Source organism: Corylus avellana, chromosome ca6, assembly GCF_901000735.1.
Source record: "Corylus avellana chromosome ca6, CavTom2PMs-1.0".
Lineage (NCBI taxonomy): Eukaryota > Viridiplantae > Streptophyta > Magnoliopsida > Fagales > Betulaceae > Corylus > Corylus avellana.
This window is the reverse complement of record NC_081546.1, coordinates 22524559-22550449: the sequence shown is the minus strand read 5'-3', so window position 1 is coordinate 22550449 and position 25891 is coordinate 22524559. Positions and strand designations below refer to the sequence as shown.

At 37.1% G+C, this 25891-nt stretch overlaps 1 protein-coding gene across 1 annotated transcript; it reads right to left on the bottom strand.

Annotated features, from left to right (window-relative positions):
- Positions 1–2518: 2518 nt before the first annotated feature.
- On the bottom strand, positions 2519–5102 carry LOC132185387 (BAHD acyltransferase DCR-like). The gene is made up of 2 exons (XM_059599167.1): positions 4650–5102; positions 2519–3409 (listed from the first exon to the last, which is right to left on the bottom strand). Exons 1-2 carry the CDS (start codon positions 5100–5102, stop codon positions 2519–2521), a joined length of 1344 nt encoding a protein of 447 aa, XP_059455150.1.
- Between the last annotated feature and the right edge of the window lie 20789 nt (positions 5103–25891).

The window sequence follows — 25891 nt, the reverse complement described above, 5'->3', positions numbered from 1 at the left end:
GTTCAAACTCAACATTCCGGAATTCCAAGAGAGTTTACAACCCGAAGAATTTTTGGATTTGGTGGTAGCAATTGAGGAGGTTCTCGATTTCAAGGGGATTCCTAAGGATTGACAGGTCTCTTTGGTAGCAACCAAATTATGGGGAAGAGCTGTTGCATGGTGGCAGCAATTGAAACAATCTAGAATGTGGCAGGGCAAGGGGAAGATCAATAGTTGGGAGAAACTATTGAAGCACATGAGAGCCACCTGTTTGCCTCACAACTGCACCGAACCATGTATGAAAAATTGCAGAATTTAAGCCAAGGTTCGAAGTCCTTGGATGGGTACACAGAGAAATTTTACAAGTTGTTGACACGTGTAGATCTGGCCGAATCTGACGATCAATTGGTTTCCTGGTATATTGGAGGCTCGCACTAACAGATCCAATATTCTTTGAATCTCTTTGATCCTGTCAACGTGTCGGAGGCCCACCATGTTGGGATCTATGCATATATTTGAGAAGGTAAACTTCAAAAAAATTTCTTTCTATACACAGCGGATTAAAACGATCCCCAAGATCTTTTACCATCAAGATAAACATGTTTTTAGATTTTTAAACAAATATATAAGTCAGAATTATACATGTTGATTCAGCCTCTCCTATGCATGAAGTTGTAGAATTGCCCTTTAATTTTCCGATACAGTTGGACTTAATAATTGAAGTTGCAACACATTTGCAAACTTCATATATTCCTCCATACTTATCTTTCCTTCATTGTGTTCTTCGTGAATTTCAAGATCATTATGTTCTTCGCCAATTTCATGAACACTTGATCTCATATCAAGAATTTCAAGATTACCTTGCTCTCTGGGCGAGCGCTCACTCTTGAGGGCAAGGGTTCGGCCAGAGAGTTAAGACTCTTGGCCAGAAACTCCAAATGGTGTTTTAGAATTCAATCAGGAACTATGGGTTGGTACATCTCTCCCTAGGCCCTAAACAGACACATTTAGGTACAAAATATACTATCATGCAACTTTAAGGAAAACAAAGGCGAGTTGAAAGCTTTTTAAAATCATTTTTGGTTTTATAAGAAAATGGGTACAAGAGTTTGTCAGGGCATACTTAAAAATGTGTAACACTAAGAAAGCGCACAATAATAGCAGCATGAAGAGTAAGAAATACACTAGAAATCACCTTGATGATGGCAAGACCACGTTTAACATGGTAGAACTAGTAGTATACCATGTATACTGAATGTGTGGAATCAGAGCCACGTTTATCCCACGCAACTTTTGGGATAACTAGTAGTTTAATACGGTATCAGAGCCACGTTTCTATTTCTGCGACTTTCAATAAAAGTCCTATGATGTTTCTATGGTGTTTTATAGTATTCTCTTATGACAATCTTCCAATTTTGTTGTGATCCACAGCTTTATTCATTGGCGAATCTTGGCACAATGTGGTTTGACCCTTCACAAGATTTTTAACAGCTAGTTTCCTTTCTCGGGCCTCATTGTCAGTTTTGGCTTGGCCTTTCATTGAATTCTTTTAGCGGCATGTATCCGTTCTCCGGTATTTCTTCAGCCGTCACTTTCAACCTTTCTCGTCTTTCTTGTCAGAGAACCTTGGCACAATGTGGTTTGGCCCTTCATAGGATTTTTAATGGCTAGTTTCCGTTCTCTACCCTCATTTTCAATTGCGCCTTGACCCTCCACCAGATTCTTTTAGCGGCTTGTCTCCATTTTTCAGTATTTCTCTAGCTGTCACTTTCAGCCTTTCTCGCCGTGATCCAACCATCGAATTTGGATGCCTTTAATTTCTTCTCTTTTCCAAACTCAAGCTTACACCTTGAGTTTGAGGGGGGATGTTGGAATATTTTATATTTTATAAATTAGGTTTATTAATATTTTCCTTAACAAGTTATTTCTCTTTATGTTAGAATATTTTTATTCTCCGTTATTATATTTCTTTGTAAGATTTATTCTCTTCCTTAATTAGTTTAGGTCTACTTTAAAATTTCTTGGTCACTATTCATTGTCTCTCTATAAATAGAGAGTTATATAATATTGTTTGATATATTGAAGAAACAAGATGTAGCTTATACGTTTCTCTCCGCTTCTGCTCTCTTTACTTTAATACATGGTATAAAAGCCAAAGATCTTAAAATCAAATCTTGTCTCAGTCAAATCACCCCCATTTAAATTAAATACTTCGCGTGTTGGGCCTCAACTATTAAAAGAGAATTTGAGCCCACACGGGAGAGGGAGTGTTAAAGAGCTTAAACTTTTGGGATAATTAATAATTTAACATGATATCAGAGCCAAAAGTCTTGGAATCGAACCTTGACTTTGTTAATTTACCTTCCATTTTCAATTAAATATTTCACGTATTGAGCCTCTCCTATTAAAAGAGAATTTGAGCCCACACGTGAGGAGAAGTGTTAAAGAACTTAAGCTTTTGAGATAACTAGTGATTTAACCGTAAGTATCTTGTTGTTCTTCTTCTTGCATGATTGCATCCAAATACATGAAAAATTAATTAGAACTCCATAAGAAACTCCTTGTCCTTCTCCAGCCTCTCCATCGTCGCTGCCTCCAAGCTAATCTCCACATTGATGCTCCTCCCACCACTCTTCCCCTGCAACAAGTACACCATCCCATCAAACCTGTTGTTGGACCCCATCCTCACACTCTCCGCCTTCCCCCACCCGAAATCCACCTCGTACGCCTTGAACCTTGGTGAGCTCCCCACCACAACGGAGTTCACTCCGGCATCCTTAAACTGGAAGATCTTCGGTGACCTCTCCCACTCTTTGTTGCGCTCCTCGATGGCCTTGGCGTCATGCATTTCTATTGATTTCTGAATCATTGCCGCACCAAACTCTGCCGGGTTCGCCGATAACAACCCGACTGTCGTGACGGTGAACACTGCCTGGATTAGGTTCCCGAAGTAGCTCTTCGGCATCGGCGGCTCAACCCGTTTCCGGCAATCTGCAAAGACGGTGAACACGGTGTGGTCTTCGGGGTTCAGTTTACGTGCATGGGTTACATGGCGCCAGATATGGACGGAGAGTGATTGGAATGTGGAGAATGGTTTCGAGCCGTCGTATGAGGAGGAAGGATTTGAGTTGACTTTTAACTTGATCTTGTCGATGGCAGCCTCGGAGAAGCTGAAGATCTTCTCCCTGAGTTGTGGAGCCGTCTTTGCGTCGCCGTTGGATGAAGCGAGTGTGTCCGAGGGGAGCGAGATGTCGAACTTCACGCGTGTGTTGCGGGCTTTGGTGCGGTCGAGGAAGGGTGGGACCGAGATGGAGTGAGCCCCGCCGCAGATCTCGGCCCATGATCTCATGAAGTGCCACGTGGAGGTCCCGTCGAGGATCCCGTGGTTGAATGCGCACCCCATTGCGAGTCCATCTTTCAGCTTGGTTAACTACGTACGTCAACGACGAAGATACGTGTGTTAGTGGGCTCAACTCACATGCATGCTACATATAACATTTATTTAACGAGAAATAGAAATGTATTTTAATCATATAATTAATTAAGCTTCAAATTAATGAAAAATAATAATAAAGAAAAGAAAGAAATTGATGAAGTTGAATATGATTGGACGCTAGTGGCGTCTCAAACAGACCAAAAGTCTCGGCCCTTATCCTTGAATGAAGTGTAAAGTGTTGCTTTCAAGAGACGACTGACAATTTGCGAAAAAGGCAATTATTTGCCTGGTGGAACATCCAATCGGCGGACATGTGATAAACATTTGAAGGCACTGGGCCCAAATACGACAGCATGATAATTTTTTTTAAAAAAAAAAGTAAGCTACCTATTAAATTTAATATGATATTAGATTATATATATATCTTTAGTTCTTATAATTTATCACTTATTTTAATTAAATAATTTATATATTGAGTTTTTATTAATGAGAAATTTAAACACACACTTTAATTAAATAATTAAAAATAATTAAATATTAATTAAATAATTAAATTTATTATTTTTCAATGATTTAAATTTTTTTAAATAATTAATTATTTAACAAACATCCTTAATATATTACTATATATGGAACTTTGGGCTGCTCTTGATAAGGATAACCTCATGAAACAGCTAATCCCCACTTGACAACCTAAAAGTCAACTTTGACATTGCCATTCGCACCTCTCAATCTATTCTGCCGCCATATGCACAAACTTTGAAGGGTTCATTAATTGACTAGCTCATAAAAACACCCAACTCTGTCATAGTTGGAGGATCATCAGAAATTGTAGATTCTCACCATTTCGTATAAAATGAAGTATCTTTTTTTTTTTTTGCTATTACGAAAAAACTTCTTTTTAAAAGTTAAGAAAAAAATAACAATATAATTTTTTTTTTTTTTCAAATTGTTTGATGCAAAATAAATATTATAAAATTAAGCAATTTAATAATCTACTATTTATCCTTATCCGGTTGGGGAGGGGTGTGATTCCTGCATGGTTGTGCTTCAAAATTGGGGCAATTTCCACTATTTTTTAAGCAATAAAAACAGGTCGTCGACCTTAATGGTTTCAACTGGACAAATTGTTCCATTTTTAACCCCTAATTATGATAAATAGTTTCTATCAAATTGTGAATAAAAAAAAAAAGAAAAAAAAAAGGATTTGCATGAAATTCTAAGTGTTAATTACCTGCACTGCTAACAGAGGCCTACGGATGCCCTCCACGTTCAAGACCCCATTGTATGGTATCAACTCCTTCAAAGTGCTGCAGCCCTCGTCGGCGGGCAGATCAGAAATTTGGATCCCGTCGGCGATGGCCTCCGCCACCTCCACGCCGTCCATTTCATCGTCATACTCCACCCTAAAGACCCCCTCCTCATCTTTGCCTAGCCTTCCGGCCAGCTGATAGAAGTCTTCCAAAACTACCCCCAGCCCATCTCTTAATTTCCCCGCCATTGCCTCAAAGTCACTCCCTCTGTAAAGCTGCAACTTTTGGTTGTAGTAGAAAGCTAAGTATGGAAGATCAAATGTTACCAATTGACATTCTCTTCTTCCCAGTTTCTTGTTGGGCATCACATGGGTTTTGCCGGTTATTTTCACACTCTTCTTGTCTTGATCCCCTCGCCCAAATTCAGCTCCCATGGTTGATTGATGAGATACGAAGGTGAAAGTGAAAGGCGTTTTAAATTTTTTATGAGAAAAAAATGAAGAAAATTTGGTAACGTGAAGAAAGAAATTTGAGTTTTTTGAAAGAAACGAGGGAAAATGATTGCTAAACATAGCCATAATATTGAAGGAAAGAAAAGCTTAGTTAAGTTGGGATCGAAGGACTAATCCATGAGATGTAGATACGTGGTCCAAGTTGTACTTATAGGAGATTACATTTGATGCAGTTGGCAAAAGGAACCTCTCCTATTGAACAGGGAAGATCCGGTTTCAACGTAAAATTAAAGAAATTAAGAAAATCTTTATTTCGAATATCGCCCTCAATTTTAAAAAATATTATTATTAAAATATGACAAATAATAAATAGTAAATAATTGTCAATAACAGATACAAGCCGTTAATATTCACCTACATCTATGTTCCTAAACAATATATTGAAATTTTGAGGACCGAAATGTAGTTTCAAATGAAATAATAATAATAATAATAATAATAATAATAATAAGAGTGGTGATATTACATACGCCAGTATAAGTGCACAGTGTCTCACGCTGGTGTGAACAGTAACCAAAAGTTATTGTTTCAATATTTTTTTAATATTTTTTTGGTTAGTGTTCACACCAGCGTGAGGCACTGCATGTGCACTCACGCTGGCGAGCGTAATATCACTACTCTAATAATGATAATAAAAGAAATTGATGTAGTTGAATATGATTGGAGTATGAAGTGTAAAGTTTTCCATCCTTATCCTTGCATGAAGTACTGTAAAGTGTTGCTTTCAAGTAGGGCTGAGCAAATTACTGACTAACCGACTTTTGACCGATTTCGACAGACACCGGCTGTTACCGACTAGATGGAGGACGGTAGGCGGCATGATTTTTTTTTATTCCGAATTTTTCGGTTTGATAAGCAGAAGAGGTTTTTTAACCGAACCGACTTTACCGACAAATTTGCCACTTTTCCACATACCGACATTACCGACTTCCGACTGACACCGACTTTTTCGACCACCATTTGGTTCGAAATGCAAAATAAAATAAAATTTGGTAGAATAAGTCGGCGAAATAATCGACTTTACCAACATTGTCGGTTAGAAAGGTGAAAATAAAATTTTTCTACCGAAACCGACATTACCGATCGGCGCTCAGCCCTACTTTCAAGAGACAAGAGAAGACTTTTCAAAAAAAAAATAGAGACAAGAGAAGACTTTTCAAAAAAAAAAAATAGAGACAAGAGAAGAGACAAGAGAAGACTTTTCAACAAAAAAAATAGAGACAAGAGACAATTTGGGAAAAAAGAAATTGAGTCCTCCATCCTTAATTATTGGGCTGGTGGCATGTGCTGACGGCGACGTGATAAATAATTGAAGGCATTGGACCGGTCAATTTTTTTTTTTTTGAGATGTCCGCACAAGAGAGAGAAGGGAGATTCGAACTAGTGACTACCGCTTCATTAAGCGTAGTCTCAGCCGATTGAGCTACCTCTTGGGCACCTGGACCGGCCAATTACATACGAAAGCATGTTAATTAAAAAAATAATAATAATGCTACTTAATAAATTTTAAAGATAATTTAATATGGTATTAGAGTATATATCTTTAGTTTAAATCTTGATTCTATAATTTATCTTTCATTTCAATTAAATAGTTTATGTCTTATCTATGAAGAGTTTGAACCTACAGTTAAAATAAAGTGTTAAAATATCAATTAAATTATTAAATTAATTAATTTACTTTAGGTTATGTTTTCCAAATAATTGATTATTTAACAAAGATATTCGATTACTATAAATCTTTTGGCGGCTTTAGATACAATCCTTACTATGGAACCTCAAGAAGCGGCATATCATTGTGGCAGATAGATGTTGTATATATATGTGTAAGAGGAATGGAGAGTATGTGGACCATCTTCTTCGATCATTCATGACTTATGCCATGAGTGCCTTTTTTGGTCAGTTTGGTTTGTCTTGGGTCATTCGCGCATAGGCATTAGTTGACTTATATACTTGTTGGTGGACTATCAGTAGTACACGAAGTGCAATTATGTGGAAGATAGTGTCTATGTGCCTTCTATAATGTTCATGAAAAGAAATGAATGACAGAATTTTTTTTTGAGAACCCATATAGGACTCTAGAGGAGATTACGTCTTTGTTCTTCAACATTTTGTATCTTTAGACATTTGCTTATGTTTTTTCTTTGTCAATTAGTTATAGTAATTTTCTTGTACTTCTTTTTGTTTCCTTCTAGCTAAGTACGTGTGTTTCCTCTTGTATATTTCCTACAGATTTAATTAGGGACGGCTTTATTTTCTTAATAATACTTTTTGATTACTTATAAAAATTATTTAACAAAGAGAAATGTAGATAAGAAAAAGAAAAAGTTAAGGGAAGTGTAAAACACTAAATTTTACTTAAAACACCTTACCTCAATAAAATAGAGCCCAAGAAAACAAAAAGGGAGAAAATAACTCAAATGAAAGCACCAAAGCTGTTAAGATCATTTCAAACGTTAATGAAAAATAATAACCCATTAATCCATCTCAGACGGAATTGTTTATATATAATACTTTTTTGAATACTTGTACGATCTCCAAGTTATGCCTGAAGAAGTATGGACAAAAATTAAGCTAGGTAAACGGTGATCAAACAAACATCCTCTCGAACGAAAATAAAAAAGAGATAAGTTATTTCAAGATTTAATGTTGTTATATAATGGTATAAGAAATTTCACATCATTTAAAATAGTTTGTTGAAATTGTGAAGAAAAATGGCATTGCATGAAATTCCAAGGCTTACCTGCAGTACTGCTAACAGAAGCCTACGGAGGCCTTCCAAGTTCAAGACCCCATTGTATGGTGTCAACTCCTTCACAGTGGTGCAGCCCACGTCGGCGGGCAGATCAGCAATTTGGATCCCATCGGGGATGGCCGCCACCACCTCCACGACGTCCATTTCATCGTTGTACTCCACCCTAAAGACCCCCTCCTCATCTTTGCCTAGCCTCCCGGCCAGTTGATAGAAGTCTTCCAAAACCACGCCCAGACCATCTCTTAATTTCCCAACCATCTCCTCAAAGTCACTCTCTCTGTAACACAGCAACGTTTGGTTGTAGTAGGAAGCTAAATATATGTGGAAGTTCAAATATTACCAATTGACATTCTCTTCTTCCTAGTTTCTTGTTGGGCAGGACATGGGTTTTGCCAGTGATTTTCACAAATTCAGCTGCCATGGTGGATTGATGTGATACCGAAGTGAATGGAGTTTTAAATTTTTTGTGGTAAAAAAACAGAAGAAAGTTTGGTAACATGAAAAAAATTGGACTTTTGTGAAAGAAACGAGGGAAAATGGTTGCTAAATATAGCATAATATTGAAGGAAAGAAAAGCTTAATTTACTTGGGATCGAAGGACACATATGCATGCGTGAGTTGTAGATAGATGGTCCAAGATATAGGATATTACATTTGATGCAGTTGGTGGGTGCCAGACATCAATGAGTTGTAGATACATGGTCCAAGATATAGGATATTAATTTGAAAGTAGCCAGATATCAAAGCATTACAAATTTACAAGAGACACCAGTAAAGGCATTTATTTATATGGCTGTAATATAATCAACATTTGCATCATTTGATAAAATTAATTGGCTTATATTAGGAGGCATTTATCAAGGTACGATGTCGTTGAAGAATTTTTGCAAAGCTACAATAATCTCATACTCATAAGGTATTCTTACTCAGAGATAATTAGGAAGATGACCAAAAATTTTAGGGACAAATTGGGTGAAGGAGGTTGTGGCACTGTATTTAAAGGAATGCTTTGAAGTGATCATATTGTGGCTATAAAGATTTTAGGTAAGTCCAAAGCTAAGAGACAAGATTTTATCAACGAAGTTGCAACTATTGGAATGATTCGTCTTGTTAATGTAGTGCAACTTATTGGTTTTTGCGTTGATGGATCAAAACAAGCTCTTGTATATGAGTTCATGCCTAATGGTTCCCTTAATAAATATATATTTTTGCCAAAAGTACGTACGCTCCTAAACTATGACAAAATGCATGATATAGTTTTAGGAGTTGCTCATGGGACTGAATATTTACATCAAGGATGTGATATGCAGATGTTACATTTTGATATCAAGCCTCGCAACATTTTTCTTGATAAGAATTTTACTCTCAAGGTTTTTGACTTTGACCTCGCAAAATTGTATTCAGCAAGTGAAAGTATTGTTTCTTTGACTAGACTAGTATAAGAGAGATTTTCATATATATGGCTCCTGAGTTGTTCTATAAAAACATTGGAGGTGTCTCATACATAGCTGATGTTTATAATTTTGGAATGTAGCTGATGGAAATGGCTGGTAGAAGAAAAAACTAAATGCATTTGCCAAATACTCAAGCCAAATACACTTTCTTACTTGGGTTTATGACCAATTGAATGGCGTAAAATGACATTGAAATGAAAGACACCATAGAGGAGGAAAAGAACATAAGCAAGAAGACGGTCATTTTTGCGTTATGGTGTATATAGATGAAGCGTAATATTGATAACCCTTCAATGAACAAAGTCGTACAAAGGCTTGAAGGAAAAGTTGAATGCTTACAAATGCCTTCCAAACCTTTCCTATCATCAACAGAGAGACCCATGATAGATGCGAGACCAGATCCCATCGAATAAAACTTGCTCATCAATTCAATCAGCTCAATTTTATATGCAACTTAATTGATATGTCAGTTTCTGTCCCCACTAAATACTAATGAAGACAAATTAGTTTTCTCATATATATTTGATATCACAAAGATACATGCATGTATAGCAAAATAAGAGTTTGTTCGATTTATGATAGCTCTTCTTATTACATCATTTTTCCCTGTTTGATTCCATTTGCTCATACTCTTCCGGATACGAGTAAAAGATATAGAAGAGTAGTTTTGAAGTCACAAATTGTTGCACAGATAAGAGTAATCAAATTCTAGCACTAACACGTAAAAGACTCGAAGACTTTGAATTCATCAATAGACAACCAGATATCGTTACTAACACTCGCTAAGAGTTCACACTCATTTTATTTATATGGGTTGGTTGATATGTTTTAGGCGATTTTATTTTTTACTTTTATTTTTTATAAAAATAAAAATTATTTAAATTATATTATTTAAATTTATATAAAATAAATGCAAAGAGTAACATTATTCTTAACGGATTAAAACTACTGTTTACACTATTCCTAATCTAGACGGATCTAGACTCGTCTAGCCCTGATCTGTCAATTGGTGCTACTACCGATGTGATAGGAGCTTTGTGGGGTGTGTAACAGAAGAGACAGATTCTTAGGCGGGCCTCTCGGCACGTGGAATGCTGCAGGCGCGTGGAAGAGTGACAGAACCTTCTGGACGCACGTGACAACGCGTGGAAGCTTGGATGGCAGTGATTTGAATAGATCTAGACTTTTCGGCATCTAATTTGTCCTCTGGGACAGGAGCCGAGGCTAATGGTGGAGTGCGATGGCGCGTGGAGGTGCGTTGAAGAGCCGGTGGGGCGTGGCGGCGCATGAATGAGCCGTTGGCCGTGGATCTTCCACAAATGAGTAGATTTGTGCCTTGCAACCTTGATTCTAGGATTACTTTTCCAGATGAGGTTGTGGTGAAGGTGTGGAAGAGATTTACAGATGAGGCTTGGTGGCGGGTGGACGGCCGGAATAGAGGTTGTCGGAGGGAGCGTTGGGAAACGTCAATGACATTTTTGGAGGCTAATACCATGTTAAATATATTGTTGAATATATTGGAGAGTGGAAGAAAGAGAGAGAGAAGAGAGAAAAAAGTGAAAGCATATAAGGATTACATTGTATTGAGTAGTATATTCTCTTCTATATATAATATGTTTACATAGCTCTCTATTTATAGAGATAGAAGACATAGTGAGAAGAAACCCTAGACTAAACCCTAAAACATATAAGACAACATAATAGAATAATATCAAATATTCTAACATTTCTCAAAAGGCTGTTGGGTCGTTCTTGGACTTGGGGGTTGCACATAATGGAATTCTAGCACCAAAACACCATTTTTATAGCTCAAAAATATGATATTTGCGTGTTTGATACACGATCGAACATTCTAAGTCGACTCTCGACCGTTCGCAATTGACTTTTTAGCAATTTGACCGCATCACACAATGTTTAGTAAAACACACATAACTTTTACTATGGATCTTAGAATTTCACATGTGACCCCATATATTCCGAAAATATCTTTCTGTGACGCACATCATGATATATATTCCAGTATTTTTTAGTTTCTTCTTGAGATTTGAAAATCTAATATTTCTCTCTTAAGACGGTGTTTCCAATGCTTTCAAGTCGTTTAGAAATTCTACCTTAACCGCCACTCCATAATTGATCCCTTAATCATTATCCTATTCATTTTCATTTAGTTACCATTTATTTACAGAAAGGGCCGTGGTGGCAAAATAAATGTTCTCAAACTCTCATCCGACTTTCATTTATTAAGCATTGAATAACAACTTATTTAGCATTGGGAGTTTGTTATTCAATGCTTAATAAGTTTAGGAGCTCCTTAATTTGAAGTTTGTCAACTGGATACGTGAATGCATAACTTCTCCTAGATTTTATTGCTTTAAATGGAATCATTGTTAGATATTTTGAAGGTAGGAGGGATTTAAGACAAGATGTTTCAATTTCTCCATATCTATTAATTTGTGTAATCTATGGAGATTCTGTCCAACTTGATAGAAGATATGTCAAAGTATGAGAAAGAATTTGGTTATCATCCTAGATGTTCTTAAATTCAGCTTACTCATATATGTTTTGTTGATGATCTTCTGTTATTCTCTGTGGCAACATTGCAGTCAGTGCAAAGTGTTAAGAAAGTGCTTCATGAATTTGCTGATTTGTTAGATTTGCAAGCAAATCCAGCAAAGAGTACTTTTACCGTACGTGTGGGTGTTTCACAAAGATTGAAGGAGTCGATGCTAGAATGTTTAATACGAAGGAAGGAAAACTTCCTTGTGAAACTATTGGGAGTGCCTCTAATTTCAAAAAAAAAAAAAAAAAAAAAAAAAAAGAACACTGTCAGTAACTGGCTATATATCAAGTAATCTGTCTTTTGCAAGAAGATTGCAATTCTTGTCTTCGGTTCTATGTATAGCATTCAAGTCTATTGGTCGAATATCTTCATTTTGTCTAAGAATTTTATAAGAGCAATTGAACAAAAATTCAATGATCACTTCTTATGGAATGGAAATTAATGAAGATTGTCCAGCCAAAGAAAAAGTATCCTGGAAGTTGATTTGTGTCCCAAAGAAAGAAAGAGGGTTAGGGCTAAAGAGTGAAGCATATTTGGAATTTGTTTACTAAGTAAGGTTGTCTTTGGGTGGCATGGATTAAGGTAAATTTGCTTAAAAGGAGAAGCTTTTGGTCGATTAAAATTCAACAGAATGCTACTTGGAGTTCAAAAAAAGATTCTTAAGTTGAGGGATTTAGTTAAGAATTTCTTAAAATTCTCGATGGGAGATCGATGGAAGCTGTATTCACTTATGGCTTGATATATTGATGCGCATATGAATTGCATCCTTTATGCACAATATATATGGTTATAGGGTAGCATATGGTGGAATTGTTAGGAAATTAATCCTATTTCCCAAGACCCGTGAGATGCGAAAAATAAGAAGAATGCGGAATAACAAAGATAAGCAATCACACATGACACAAAGATTTGAGTGGTTCGGCTTAACAAGCCTACATCCACTGGCGGAGACGACCCGGAGAAAATCCACTATCAAAAGATGGAGTACAAAAATAGTAGAGAGAAAATCACTCAGATCCCAAATCCCCAATACACCCAAATCTCACTATCACACAAGAGAGATTATTCCCAAAATAGAATACAAAAGACAGATGTACAAACTCTTCTTTTGCTGGAACGGATGGCGGTTGATCTCTATTTTCTTCTCTTACTCTGCAGCACCCTTTTGCCTCTAATCACTTGTTTTTGGCTCCTCCAAAAACCACCAAGAAGAAAACACTCTTGCTGCCCTTGTACCTCCTCTCAAACTCTCTCTTTTTTCTCCTCCCTTTGGTGCTTCACGTTTTTGGCACACACAAATTCACCTTGTGCTTTGTTCCTTATATAGAAGCTTAACTCTCATTTTACATGTTGGTCTAGGACTTCTACTATAAGTCAAACAAGGAGTCTAATTACACATAGGAGAAGGACTCCAAAACAAACTTGGACAAAAGTCTCCTAAACCCAAAAGGAGTAGAGAACTAGTGGGGCCCACGTGTGATGGGTGGCAAGTCACACCTAACAATCTCCACCTTGACTTGAATCCCATCAAGTCTATCAAAACGTGTCTCCTCCAGATGTCTCCGCCTTAGCCCCCAAGGGCAATCACACTCCACAAGTGTCCCTCAAGTCCAAGCGTCTCTTGAACTTGAGCATAGAACCTGATTTAGACATAACACCATGCCTCCCTATTTGTCCCGTCGACCGTACAGCTTTCTCCGATGACTGTTTCTTCCTGTAGACCCATCTGCACCTTTTAGCCTTCTTTCCCTTGGGTAAGTCTGCCGATTCCCAAGCTTTACCACTCCGTAATGACTCCACCTCTTTCGGCGTACCATCCTGAACAGACGATAAATCTCCACTACTAGCTGTCAGAGCAAAAGAAACCATATCCTCAAAGCCATACCTCTTTGTTGCTTTTCGATAACGTTTCTCTTTGCCTCTCGCTAAAGAATAAGACTCTTCTCGGTGCTGTAAGTCTCTTGAAGATTCTCTGTCATCACATTCATCCGTGAGTGAACACTGTTCATCAAGCTCCACCTCCACGAATTGTTTCTCTTTCTGCACTGTACTTTCAGAAAGCTCATCTAAGTTAACAAACTCAGACTTCTTCGGTTCATGCTCTGTAACTTCAGGTTCTGCACTTGACCCATCCTTGTACATAGCACATTCATTAAAAGTCACATTCCGACTTCTAATGATCTTCCGATTTCGATCATCCCAAAATCGATAACCGAAGACCTCATCTCCATATCCAATGAAGAAACACTTACTAGATTTACCATCTAGTTTACGCATAGCATCAGACTTAACATGGACATACGAAGCACAACCAAAAACTTTCAAATGTGAAAGATTTACCTCTTTTCCACTCCAGACTTCTTCCGGTAGTCTATGGTTTAGGGGAACGGAAGACCCCCTATTTATCAAATATGCAGCAATGCTCACTGCATCAGCCCAAAAAATCTTTGGTAACCCAGCATGCAATCTTATACTCCTGGCACGCTCATTGAGAATCTTGTTCATGCACTCAGCCACGCCATTCTGCTGCGGCGTTCCCGGGATAGTTTTCTCCATTCTAATCCCATTCACTGCGCAAAACTGTTTAAACCCTCTGTCTTCGTATTCTCCTCCATTGTCTAATCTCAAACGCTTGAGCTTCAAGCCCGTTTCAGTCTCAACCATGGCCTTCCATTTCTTAAAAGTCTCAAATACATCAGATTTACTTTTCAAGAAATAAACCCATACCTTCCTGCTTGAGTCATCAATAAATGTGATGTAATACTGCGAGCCTCCAAGAGATGCCATTGGTGCGGGACCCCACAAATCCGTGTGTACCAGCTCCAGCTTTCCAAGCTTAGGTGCTTTGCCAACTTCCGCGAAACTCACCTTCTTCTGCTTCCCTAGGATGCAGCCTTCATACGAATCAGACTCAACTGACTTCAACTCCGGTAGTTTCCCCTTTGACATAAGTACCTTTGATAAGTGCTAAATATTGCATATTTGGACCCCTTTATTTACATTAGTTAATCCTTTAGCTGTGTCGTTATTTAATATTTTGTGTTAGTTTTGTGTTTTTAGTATTTTGTAGGTCATTGAAGAAAAACTGCAGCTTTAAAGGGAAAAATGCAAAGTTTGGAAGAAATAATACTTTGAGAAGACCTAGATTGTGTTGTTAAGTCTAACCAAATCCAAGAAAAAGGTTAAATCAGATTTAAGTTCAGATTGGATAAGATTTCGGATCGGATTCAAATTCAGATTCTGCGCACATCTTAGTATTTGATCATAACTCTCCGCTCAAATATCGGATTGAAGTGATTCAAACGGCATTGGAAAGCTAGCTCAAAATACTACAATTTGTTGTGAAATAGGATTTTCGTAATTCTGACAGTTTCTATGCCAAAATTGACCTGCAATTAAAGGACACAAATCTGGACGAATCCTATTCCGATTTCAGACTTCTATTTTAACTGGGAGACAGACCTCCGAATTATCTAGGTTTACTTGGGCTTCTAGGACTTCTCTAAGCCTATAAATAAACTTCTTTGCATTCAAGAAAAGTGACACAATCCCAGAGAGCAAAATTATTTTGTTTAGTTTTTCTTTAGGTTTAGGTTTAGGTTTAGATTTTATTTTTATGTGGAGCTAAATTCCCAACTAAGGTTGGGGATGAAGCCTCACCGATGAAGAACAACATTACTTTTATGTAAGTTTTTATTATTCTGATTTTATTGGGTTTTTTATTTCAATTGTTTTACTTTTAATCAATTGTATGGATTGATTCTTGGATATCTCTTGTGATTCAAGGATACATGTGATGATTTAAGATAATTTCATATGATTGATTGCTTGGCTTTTAACTCATAAAAATTGGATATCCCTTGTGATTTGTTCTACGGATAGATCTGGTGTTTCAATTGAATTTGGATTCCTTTTGTGATTTGGTCAATGAATGGATACATGGCATGGTTTTGATTAATTCTTTGAAGCATAGTAAAACATATCTATGATTTAATTTGTGAGAACTTCAGATTAATATTGATGAACATAAAGTATGTTGTTATGATTTGGTGAGTGTGAATTCCCAAACCTTAGTACCTTTATCCTTAGATTTACTTATTTTATTTAGTTTATGTTTATCCTTTAATTTCAAAACTCAAAAATCAAAAACCCTTTTGGAACTAGATTAGGATTTAATTAGTTTAGATATAAATTGCTCTTTCAAAAATACAATTCTCTGTGGGATCGACCTCGCACTTGCAATCCATTAAACTACAATCGATTCGTGCACTTGCGAGTTAAATAAATTTACACATTAACCTTCATCTCTTTCTCGCTCATGTGCCCAAGCCTTAGGTGCCATAGTTTTGAGTCAGCAGTCGTATCTACAACAGCAACTGTATCCTTGCTGTTCGTCGTCATATAGAGAGTACCCGTCTTATGACCACGAGCCAAAATCTTAGCTTCCGTGCTGACCTTCCACTTTCCACCGTGAAAATGAATTGAATGCCCTTCCTCATCACGCTATCCCACTGAAATCAGATTCTTCTTCAGCTCCGGAACATGCCTGACCTTCTGTAGCTTCCATACCGAGTCACTGTGAACTCTAATGCGAACATCGCCTAAGCCCACAACATCCAGCGCCGTTCCGTCAGCCAAATACACCTTCTCGAAATCTCCACTAATATAGTTCTTGAGAATTTCACGGATCGATGTCGTATGAAAAGATACTCCTGAGTCTAAGACCCAAGAATCAAGGGGACTATCAACAGAAAGAAGTTGGGCATCATATACTTCTTCTGTCACTATGTTTGCATAATCATTCTCAGTCTCCTTCCGCAGTTCCCTGCAATTCTTTTTGTAGTGGCCAGTCTTGCCACAGTTCCAACACTCAGGTTGTTGGCCGAATCTGAATTTGCTTCTCCCTTTTCTGGAATTTGATCTGCTTTGACCAGAGTTTCTATCTTGTCCTCTGCCCCGAGTCTCGAGGTTTAAAGCAGCACCAGAACAAGAGGCTTCACCCACATCTTTTCTAAGAACCTCTTCACTGAGAATCAAATCCCTGACGTCTTCATAGCTTAGTTTACTCTTTCCTACAGAGTTACTCACAGCCATCCTCACTGCTTCCCAGCTATTGGGCAAAGATGCCAAGACGATCAACACGCGAACCTCATCATCAAAATTAATTTCCACTGAGGATAATTGATTTGTGATGGTGTTGAACTCATTGAGATGATGTGCCACCGAAGCTTCTTCCGCCATCTTTAGGTTGAACAATTTCTTTATCAGATGCACCTTGTTGTTAGTCGACGGCTTCTCATACATGCTTGACAAAGCCGCCATTAGACCTGCTGTGGTCTTCTCCTTTACAAAGTTGTGTGCAACTGATTTTGACAGTGATAACTTGATAATTGCTAGGGCTTTACGATCAAGCAGAGCCCACTCGTTATCATCCATGTCGTTGGGTTGTTCTTCCAAAAGAGGTTGATGAAGATCCTTCCCATAAATAATATCTTCAATCTATACCTTCCAAAATCCAAAATCTTTGCCATCGAATTTCTCGTTTCCCATCTTTACTTCTTCACCTGCCATCGCTCACAGCTCTGATACCAGTTGTTTGGAAATTAATCCTATTTCCCAAGACCCGTGAGATGCGAAAAATAAGAAGAATGCGGAATAACAAAGATAAGCAATGACACACGACACAAAGATTTGAGTGGTTCGGCTTAACAAGCCTACATCCACTGGCAGAGACGACCCGGAGAAAATCCACTATCAAAAGATGGAGTACAAAAATAGTAGAGAGAAAATCACTCAGATCCCAAATCCCCAATACACTCAAATCTCACTATCACACAAGAGAGATGATTCTCAAAATAGAATACAAAAGACAGATGTACAAACTCTTCTTTTGCTGGAACGGATGGCGGTTGATCTCTATTTTCTTCTCTCACTCTGCAGCACCCTTTTGCCTCTAATCACTTGTTTTTGGCTCCTCCAAAAACCACCAAGAAGAAAACACCCTTGCTGCCCTTGTACCTCCTCTCAAACTCTCTCTTTTTTCTCCTCCCTTTGGTGCTTCACGTTTTTGGCACACACAAATTCACCTTGTGCTTTGTTCCTTATATAGAAGCTTAACTCTGCTTTTACATGTTGGTCTAGGACTTCTACTATAAGTCAAACAAGGAGTCCAATTACACATAGGAGAAGGACTCCAAAACAAACTTGGACAAAAGTCTCCTAAACCCAAAAGGAGTAGAGAACTAGTGGGGCCCATGTGTGATGGGTGGCAAGTCACACCTAACAGGAATAAGATCATTTCAAATTCAAATGAAATGGATAGATTTCCATTTCATGGTCTTGATGTAAAGTTAATACATCCAACGGTGTATATGAAGTTAATATTAACATGTCTTTTTGATGCAGCGTGACTTAGTGGGCTGCAGTGAAGAACATCAATAAGGAACGAGATAAATAATTTTAGATCTTAAATCTATCAATGATTTGAGAATTCTTCTCAAAATTTAGAGTCTATCTATGATTTCAAAGAAAAAAATATGAAGAAAACTCACCTATGAGTAATTCTTATTCAATAAAATTCAATAAACAACATAAACTGATAAACTAGAGGTTATAAGCATGTATTTATAACCCCAAGATCGACTCCTAAACCTAATAAAATATGATATAAATACCCCAAAACCCTAAACTAAATAAAATAACGAAATAAAGACTCTAAAAAACCTAATGTTAATAAAGTAACAACATAAAGTCGGTTTAAATAATAAAAAAACGAAAATAACATATTGACTCCCCGTGTGCGCTCGATCGCAGGCACGCGGGCGATCGATCGCACTTCTAGGAACCTGTGCGATCGATCATGCGCTTGATCACAGGATCGAGCGCAGTAGTAGAGCGTGTGTTCTGCGATCAGCATCACTTTTACAAAATTTAAATTATGTATCATGTATACTTTTAAATGTGCTACTTATTTTATTTGAAATAGAGAAGATCCTTGCTTGTATACGATGGAAGAAGAAAAGTTAGCAAGTGTAACGAAGGGAAAGGAGTGGGATGGACAGTATTCTATTAAGCATACAGAGTAAACTGCCGCTTGTGAAATATTGTGGAAATTGATAAACCTATAAGGGTGATTTCTAAGAAATGTAGTTATATATAATAGTTGAGAAACATTGGAGGCAATTCGAGCTAGGCAGCCAAGAGTGGATTGGTGCTAGATCCTTTGTATAGCATCTGGTGGTAGGGGTGGCAATTCGGGTAATCGGGTAGACCCGATTAAGACCCGCGACCCGATTACCCAAGACACGAATACGACCCGTTTAGCTAATCGGGTTAACGGGTCTGACACGATTATAAGATGGAAAATACCCGGGTAACCCGACACGACCCGTTTAACATTACCGGATAAAATCGGGTAAACACGACCCGAAACGACACGACCCGAACCATGCGTCAAACAGGTAATCCGACCCGACCCGAAAAATATGTAGAAAAGGCTGAAAAGCCATTTGGGCAATCAACATGCTTCTCTTTTGTTGAGCATTAGATGATTTAGATCTTAAAGGAATTAAATAGAATTGAAAATTAAATGGAAAAAAATGTGCAAGAACCAGGAAGGACCAAAATGGCAAAATATAGAGAACTAAGAAGCATGGACCCTTAGGCATTCTTTCCATCTCCCTTTTCTAAGATTTTAAGTGTTTTTGTTATATTAATGTAAAACAAAATTACTGCAACATTTTTATTCCTTTTTCTTTAATAAATTCCCCCCCGAAAAAAAAAAGAAAAAAGAAAAAGAAAAAGAAAAGGAAAATGTAACATTCACTTTCACTGCCAAGTGCCAATATAAATTATTCTTGCACAATTTACAACTTTGTGGTGCAGTCCCTGTCATTTGATGATTCAATTTTGTACTTCGTCCCTCACTTCTTTATCATATGATAACATACACTTTTGCTAGTCTCTAAAGCCAAACATGCCATACATGTGAAGCCATTGTAAAAACTATGTACATGACCAACTCACACTAAAATCCTTCCTTCCAAAATCCTGGCTGAATATATTAGACTATAGTGAAAGGTATTGATTTCTGTAGCTGCATAATAGCAAGGACAAGAAGAAGCTCCAAAGTCCACCCAAAACACATCAAGACCAAATAAGCTCCAAAGTTCAAACAAATACTCAAATAATTTCAGAACTTTAAGCATCATTAACAAACATTAGTAATGAAAATTAGAAGTGCTGCTCCCACTGGAAATCCTAACAAAACCCATTAGTCATTACAGTTCCATCAAACTACTATACTACTGAACTTCTACAAATTACAAGTTCCTTTACATATAGAGAATAGTTAACATAGTCCATCATCATTAGATTCTAAACAAAATAACTAAATAAAGGTTCCATGACTATGAGCCATCATCATTAGAGTCATTACAAAATATGAACTAAATAAGGTTAATATTTTAAGAAATATTAGCAGATTGTGCTCCAGAAGAATTTGAATGTCACAAGAATTAACATCAGTTGTCAAAATTTCCTCTTCTATGCTATCCAACTTCATTTGTGCTATATCAAAAAAAAAAAAGAAAAAGAAAAAGAAGAGCAATTAGTATTATTATAGTGTAGTTAAAAAAAAATAATACAAGTAAATGAATAAATTAAATATACAAATAAATAATATTACCTTGTTCTCCATACAACCAATCTCTACTGCAAATTAATGCTTCAACAATATCAGGCTTGAGTGAGCTCCTATATTGATCAATCACACATCCACCAATACTAAAAGTGGATTCTGAAGCAACCGTGGAAACAGGAATACTCAAAACATCACGAGCCATTGCAGCTACTTCAGGATATCGAAATTCATTTCCTTTCCAAAATGAAAGGATGTCAAATGAATCATTCACAGCTACAGACCTAGGCTCCTCCAAATAAATTTCCAATTGACTCTTTTGTGAATTAACATCAACTCCACCAAATGCCAAATATTCCTACATGAAAAAGAGAGAATATAAGCATAAATAATTAAGAGTATTAAAAATATTATATACTAAGTTACTAAGTTACTAAATTACTAAAAAGATTATATACTAAGTTACTAAATTACTAAAAAGATTATATACTAAGTTACTAAAAAGATAAGAAATCAATGATATTATAATATTATTTACCCGTTCCCAAGGTAGTGTTGCTCGAGTTACTTGGGGCTGCTGAACAGTTATGGAGCTTGAACTTGAAGGTATAGAAGAAGCACTATACTCCATAAAAAGGTTCTTTACTTTATCACTAACATTCACATACTGTGGAGAATTCATAACTCCATAGATCTTCGTATAGTAATAATTTACAAGATGAAGCTTGTAACGAGGATCTAAGATAACTGCAACAGCCAACACTTCACTGAAGTCCAACCAATACTTCTCAAATTTAGGGAGCATTTGAATTGCCATTAAACTCTTATGCTCATCTTCACTCACAACATCTTCCTTCAAGCTCACATAAATCATGGCAATCACGGGAAAATATAAATTGGCAGTAGGATACTTAGTACCAGAAAAAGCACATGTAGCTTGGTAAAAGCAAGCTAAGAAGCTTTTGATATTATCAACCTTTTCCCACCCACTCAACTGCAGTAGGACAATGCTTATAGTTTCTATCAGTCATCTCCAAATAACTAAAAGCACGCCTATAGTGAACTGCACTCTCAAGCATCAGATATGTAGAATTCCATCTGGTTGGCACATCTTGTTTTAACCCTTTATGACTGTCCAATGACATTTGATTCACTGCTTGAAGAAAACTTTGCTTCCGCACTTGTGATCCCCTAACATACTTGACGCTATCTCGAACCTTTTGGATAGCATCATTGATCTCTTTCAATCCATCTTGCACTATCAAATTCAGAATGTGAGCACAACAACGCATATGAAAGAAATCACCATCACAAGGAAGGGCTTTTTTCATGTTCAATTTATCTTTTAAGAACCCAACACAACTATCATTAGAAGAAGCATTATCCAATGTTATACTGAAAATCTTGTTCTCAATCCCCCACTCTTGTAGCAAGTTATATATAACATCAGACAAAGAGATACCATTGTGTGGTGGGGGCATAAATGAAAAATTTAACACCCTCTTGGTTAAGACCCAGTCTTTGTTAATAAAATGTGCAGTAAGACAAATATACCCATCAGTTGCCAAAGACGTCCACAAATCAGATGTTAAACAAATCCTCCCAGGACAATCATTCAACATAGACTTAACCCTTTGTTTCTCCCTCAAATACATTTTAACCAAATCAGCTTTACCAGTATTTCTAGAGATAAAAGGTACATCAGGACGCAAATATTGATGTACTGCTCTTACACCATCATATTCAACATAAGAAAATGGCAAATCATGCTTAACAACCGCCGCAACCAACAATTCTCTAAATTTTTTAGGATCAAATTTAGAGTCACTTACCCCCAGAGATCCTGCTTTTCCAGCTAAAAGCATTTGCCCAACATCACAACTGCTTCTCCCCCCGCAATTTTTACTATGCTTTATTAAATTTCCAGTTCCATATGAACTTCGAGCCCTATATTTATTAGCACACGTCTTGCATTTTGCTCATACCTCTGGGTCATTTGGATCAACATTAGGAACAATGTCATAATATTGCCAAACATCTGAGGTCTTCCTACGCTTCTTTCCCTTTTTCTTATTCCCCATAGAAACCGAGTCATCTCCTAGTGAATTTACTTCAATAACATCTTCGTCAATTTCGAATGACTCGAATGCATCTTGAACAATTTCTTCATTAGTCCTCTACACACATAACAAAATATGGACAGGTATTTCAAAAGCATACATATCTCTTATCTGGAAAGAAAAAGGAGCTATAATTACTTAAGCAAACTAGAAAAAATTGCACCCAAGTGACTTCCTCGAAAAGTAACAACAGAGCCAAACTTACAAAAGGATTCTTGAAACCCAAAAGACAGAAACTCAAAATCCATTTCCAAAACAATCTTAAAGTAGGGACTATTTTACAAAACATAAAACCCAACATCAATCACCACACGCACAGGCACAGGGAACAACAATCACAAAAATCAGTTTCTACTACTCTAGCAGAAATGCACAGAGACCCAGTAACCGACACAAATTTTGGAACATGAATGTGTTTGGTACTGAGAAGTAGTAGTAATAAAATTATAATGAAAAAAAAAACTCTTTGTCAGAGAGAAGCGTAGAAACAGAGATGATATGAACACCCAAAAAATATATAAGACCCAAAAAATAGTTGAAATATATATATATCTGCGAAAATCCAGCTGCATGCCTGCATCAGTGCATCTCACCAACTTTTTGAAACAATTGATTTTTGCCTTACTATGTATTTCGCCTCTTTAAAATCAAATCTACGATTCTTTGTACTATATTTCTCTGCAGCAAAAAGGATGGAAATCCATATCTCTTCTCTATCTATTCTTTCCATGTATGTGCGTGCAAGATGGAGATCATGAAGGTGTGAAAAAATCTTCAAAAACCTCATAACCGAATTACAAATCATACATTATCACTTATCAGTATTTACAACCAGTAAAATCTAAAAATCATACAAATCATACATTATCAGTACACACACAAAATGAAAAAAAAATAACAATGAGTAAAATCTAAAAAAAATAGTAATAATAATAAAATCAAAGCAAGACATAGAGAGAATTAGTCTATTAGAGACAATGAGACATACCGCCATACTGGAGGGAGGGAGAGGGACAGCTGGAGAGGGAGAGAGGAGAGACAGCCCGGTGAATGGTGACTCCGGTCGCCGGTTTGGGTGGGGGGAGCTGGTGGATGCAGGGGAGCCGAGAGGGAGTGGGAGAGGGGAGAGAGAGGCGTCGCCGGTGGGGGGAGTGGCGGCTGGCAGCTGGTGATTGGTGGGGTAGTACCGTAGTGGGCTCGTGAGGCCGTGAGTCGTGGCTGTGAGGGTGAGCGACTGAGCGGCTGCGTGAGTGTCTGAGAGGGAGAACTGGAGAAGTCGTGTTTAGCTGTTTAGGGTTTCACTTTCACTTGTTACTTGTTAGTTTTTTATTCACTGAATCACTTATTCTTAGTTCTCACTTCTTACTTCATAGTTCTAAGTTTCTAACCGGGTTGGGCTTATGCTTGGCAGCTTGGGCCTTGGGTTGGGGTTTTTACTTTTTACCTTTCTTTTCTTTTTTTTTTTTTTTAAAAAAAAGTTAACGGGTCTGGCGGGTCACCCGAGACCCGCCGACCCGCCAGACCCGTTAACTTAAACGTGTCTGGCGGGTCGACCCGCGGACCCGCCGGGTCGACCCGCCAGACACGAATTTATCCGGGTCTTAATCGGGTAGACCCGATTAAGACCCGAACCCGATAAGCCCAAACCCATTACCTGCTAACTTCGTGTCGTGTTCGTGTCGGATTCGCGGGTCGTGTCCAAATTGCCGGCCCTATCTGGTTATCCAGCTTGTTGGCTAGAGAGTTTTGTAATTCTTTGATTTGTTGTCAATAAAAATTCATTCATAAAAATAATAGAAATAAATAAATTATAAATTGATGCCTTTATCAATGTTTGAGATGTAAGCACTCAATACCCTCAAAAAGCAATGCCAAGGGAACTCTTAAATTAATTAAAGCAGTTGAATTGAAATTAATATAAATCAATTGGAAGAACATATGCAGCGTTACAAGTTATCTATCCTTTAACTGGATTATTTCCACGTGGATTTTCCTAGTTCGTTGATGACACCCATTCTTGACAACTTCAAGAGCCATCCATGATGTGTCTTTATCAATGTTTTCAAATGCATGTAAACCCTCAATACCCTCAAGAGACAATGGTGCACGGTTTGAAACTTGTATAAATATAATTAGACCATGACTTACCACCATGCCTCAATACTTTCTCTTTTCTAGTTATCTTTTTGAACGAATTCTTATAGTTTGTTTTCTCCTGCAAAATTCTCCTTTTTTTGTTTTTTTTTTTTTTCCCTTTCTTGGGAGAGATTGAGTGTAAAAGAAATAGCCCATGGCTGATTTCAATTGATGAAGAGTGTGATTAACTGCTCAAGGCTGTTCTTATTGGCCGGAGACTCTGGGAATTGGGAAATCAAATCTTCTTTCAAGATTTTCAAAGCTCACCACAGGAGTTGAATTTGCTCATCATGGATCAGATATTGAACACTGCAGGCCAAGAAAGGTAAGCATCTACATCTCCATGTTTTAATTATATCTGCAATACATTCTTTAATTGTGTTCTCGTTTGCTATATCACCATCTTTTGGGAATTCTGGGCATATTTTTTCTTTAAGCCAAATTCAGAGAGAAACCTAATTAAACGAGTTATGAGAACTGTATGAAATGCAAATGATGAAAAATAAAACGTGTATACACATGGGTCAGAATATGTAAATTATCTAGCAAAGTAGATATAATCTATATATCAATCCTATATAATTGAACTATGAAACGTGCTAGGGAGAATCGGAGATATTGTTATTGTTTTTCATCTGCCATGCTTCTCAAAGAAAAAAAAAAGGAGGGGGGGGGGGGGAAACGTCACTTATTAGACTCTCCTGACGTATTAAGTAGTTTTGCAATCATAACTTAAAAGTTTCAGAATTTGTAATGTTTTAGCTTCTTAGTTCCACCACATTTTTTTTTGGTTGATAGCCCAAAATGCCCCCATTTTTTTTTTTAATGTAAAAATTTTGATGAACCACGACATTGTTGTGGGTCAGCATAGACCAATATTGGCCAAGCCGTGGGTGAGTTCAAGGTATTTTTGAATTTTCATTTAAAAAAAAAAAAAAAAAAAACAAATGGGGGCATTTTGGGCATTTTAACAAAAAAATGGTGAAATTAAAAGGGACTAAAACATTAGATATTGACATTAAAAATTTTTAAACTTCAAGATTATAATTGA

Excerpts from the sequence above, each read along its gene's own strand:
- LOC132185387 (XM_059599167.1), bottom strand. The coding sequence starts at position 5,102 with ATGGGAGCTGAATTTGGGCGAGGGGATCAAGACAAGAAGAGTGTGAAA. Across the intron at positions 3,410-4,649 it reads GGCCTCTGTTAGCAGTGCAG|TTAACCAAGCTGAAAGATGG; the intron begins GTAATTAACACT and ends TGACGTACGTAG.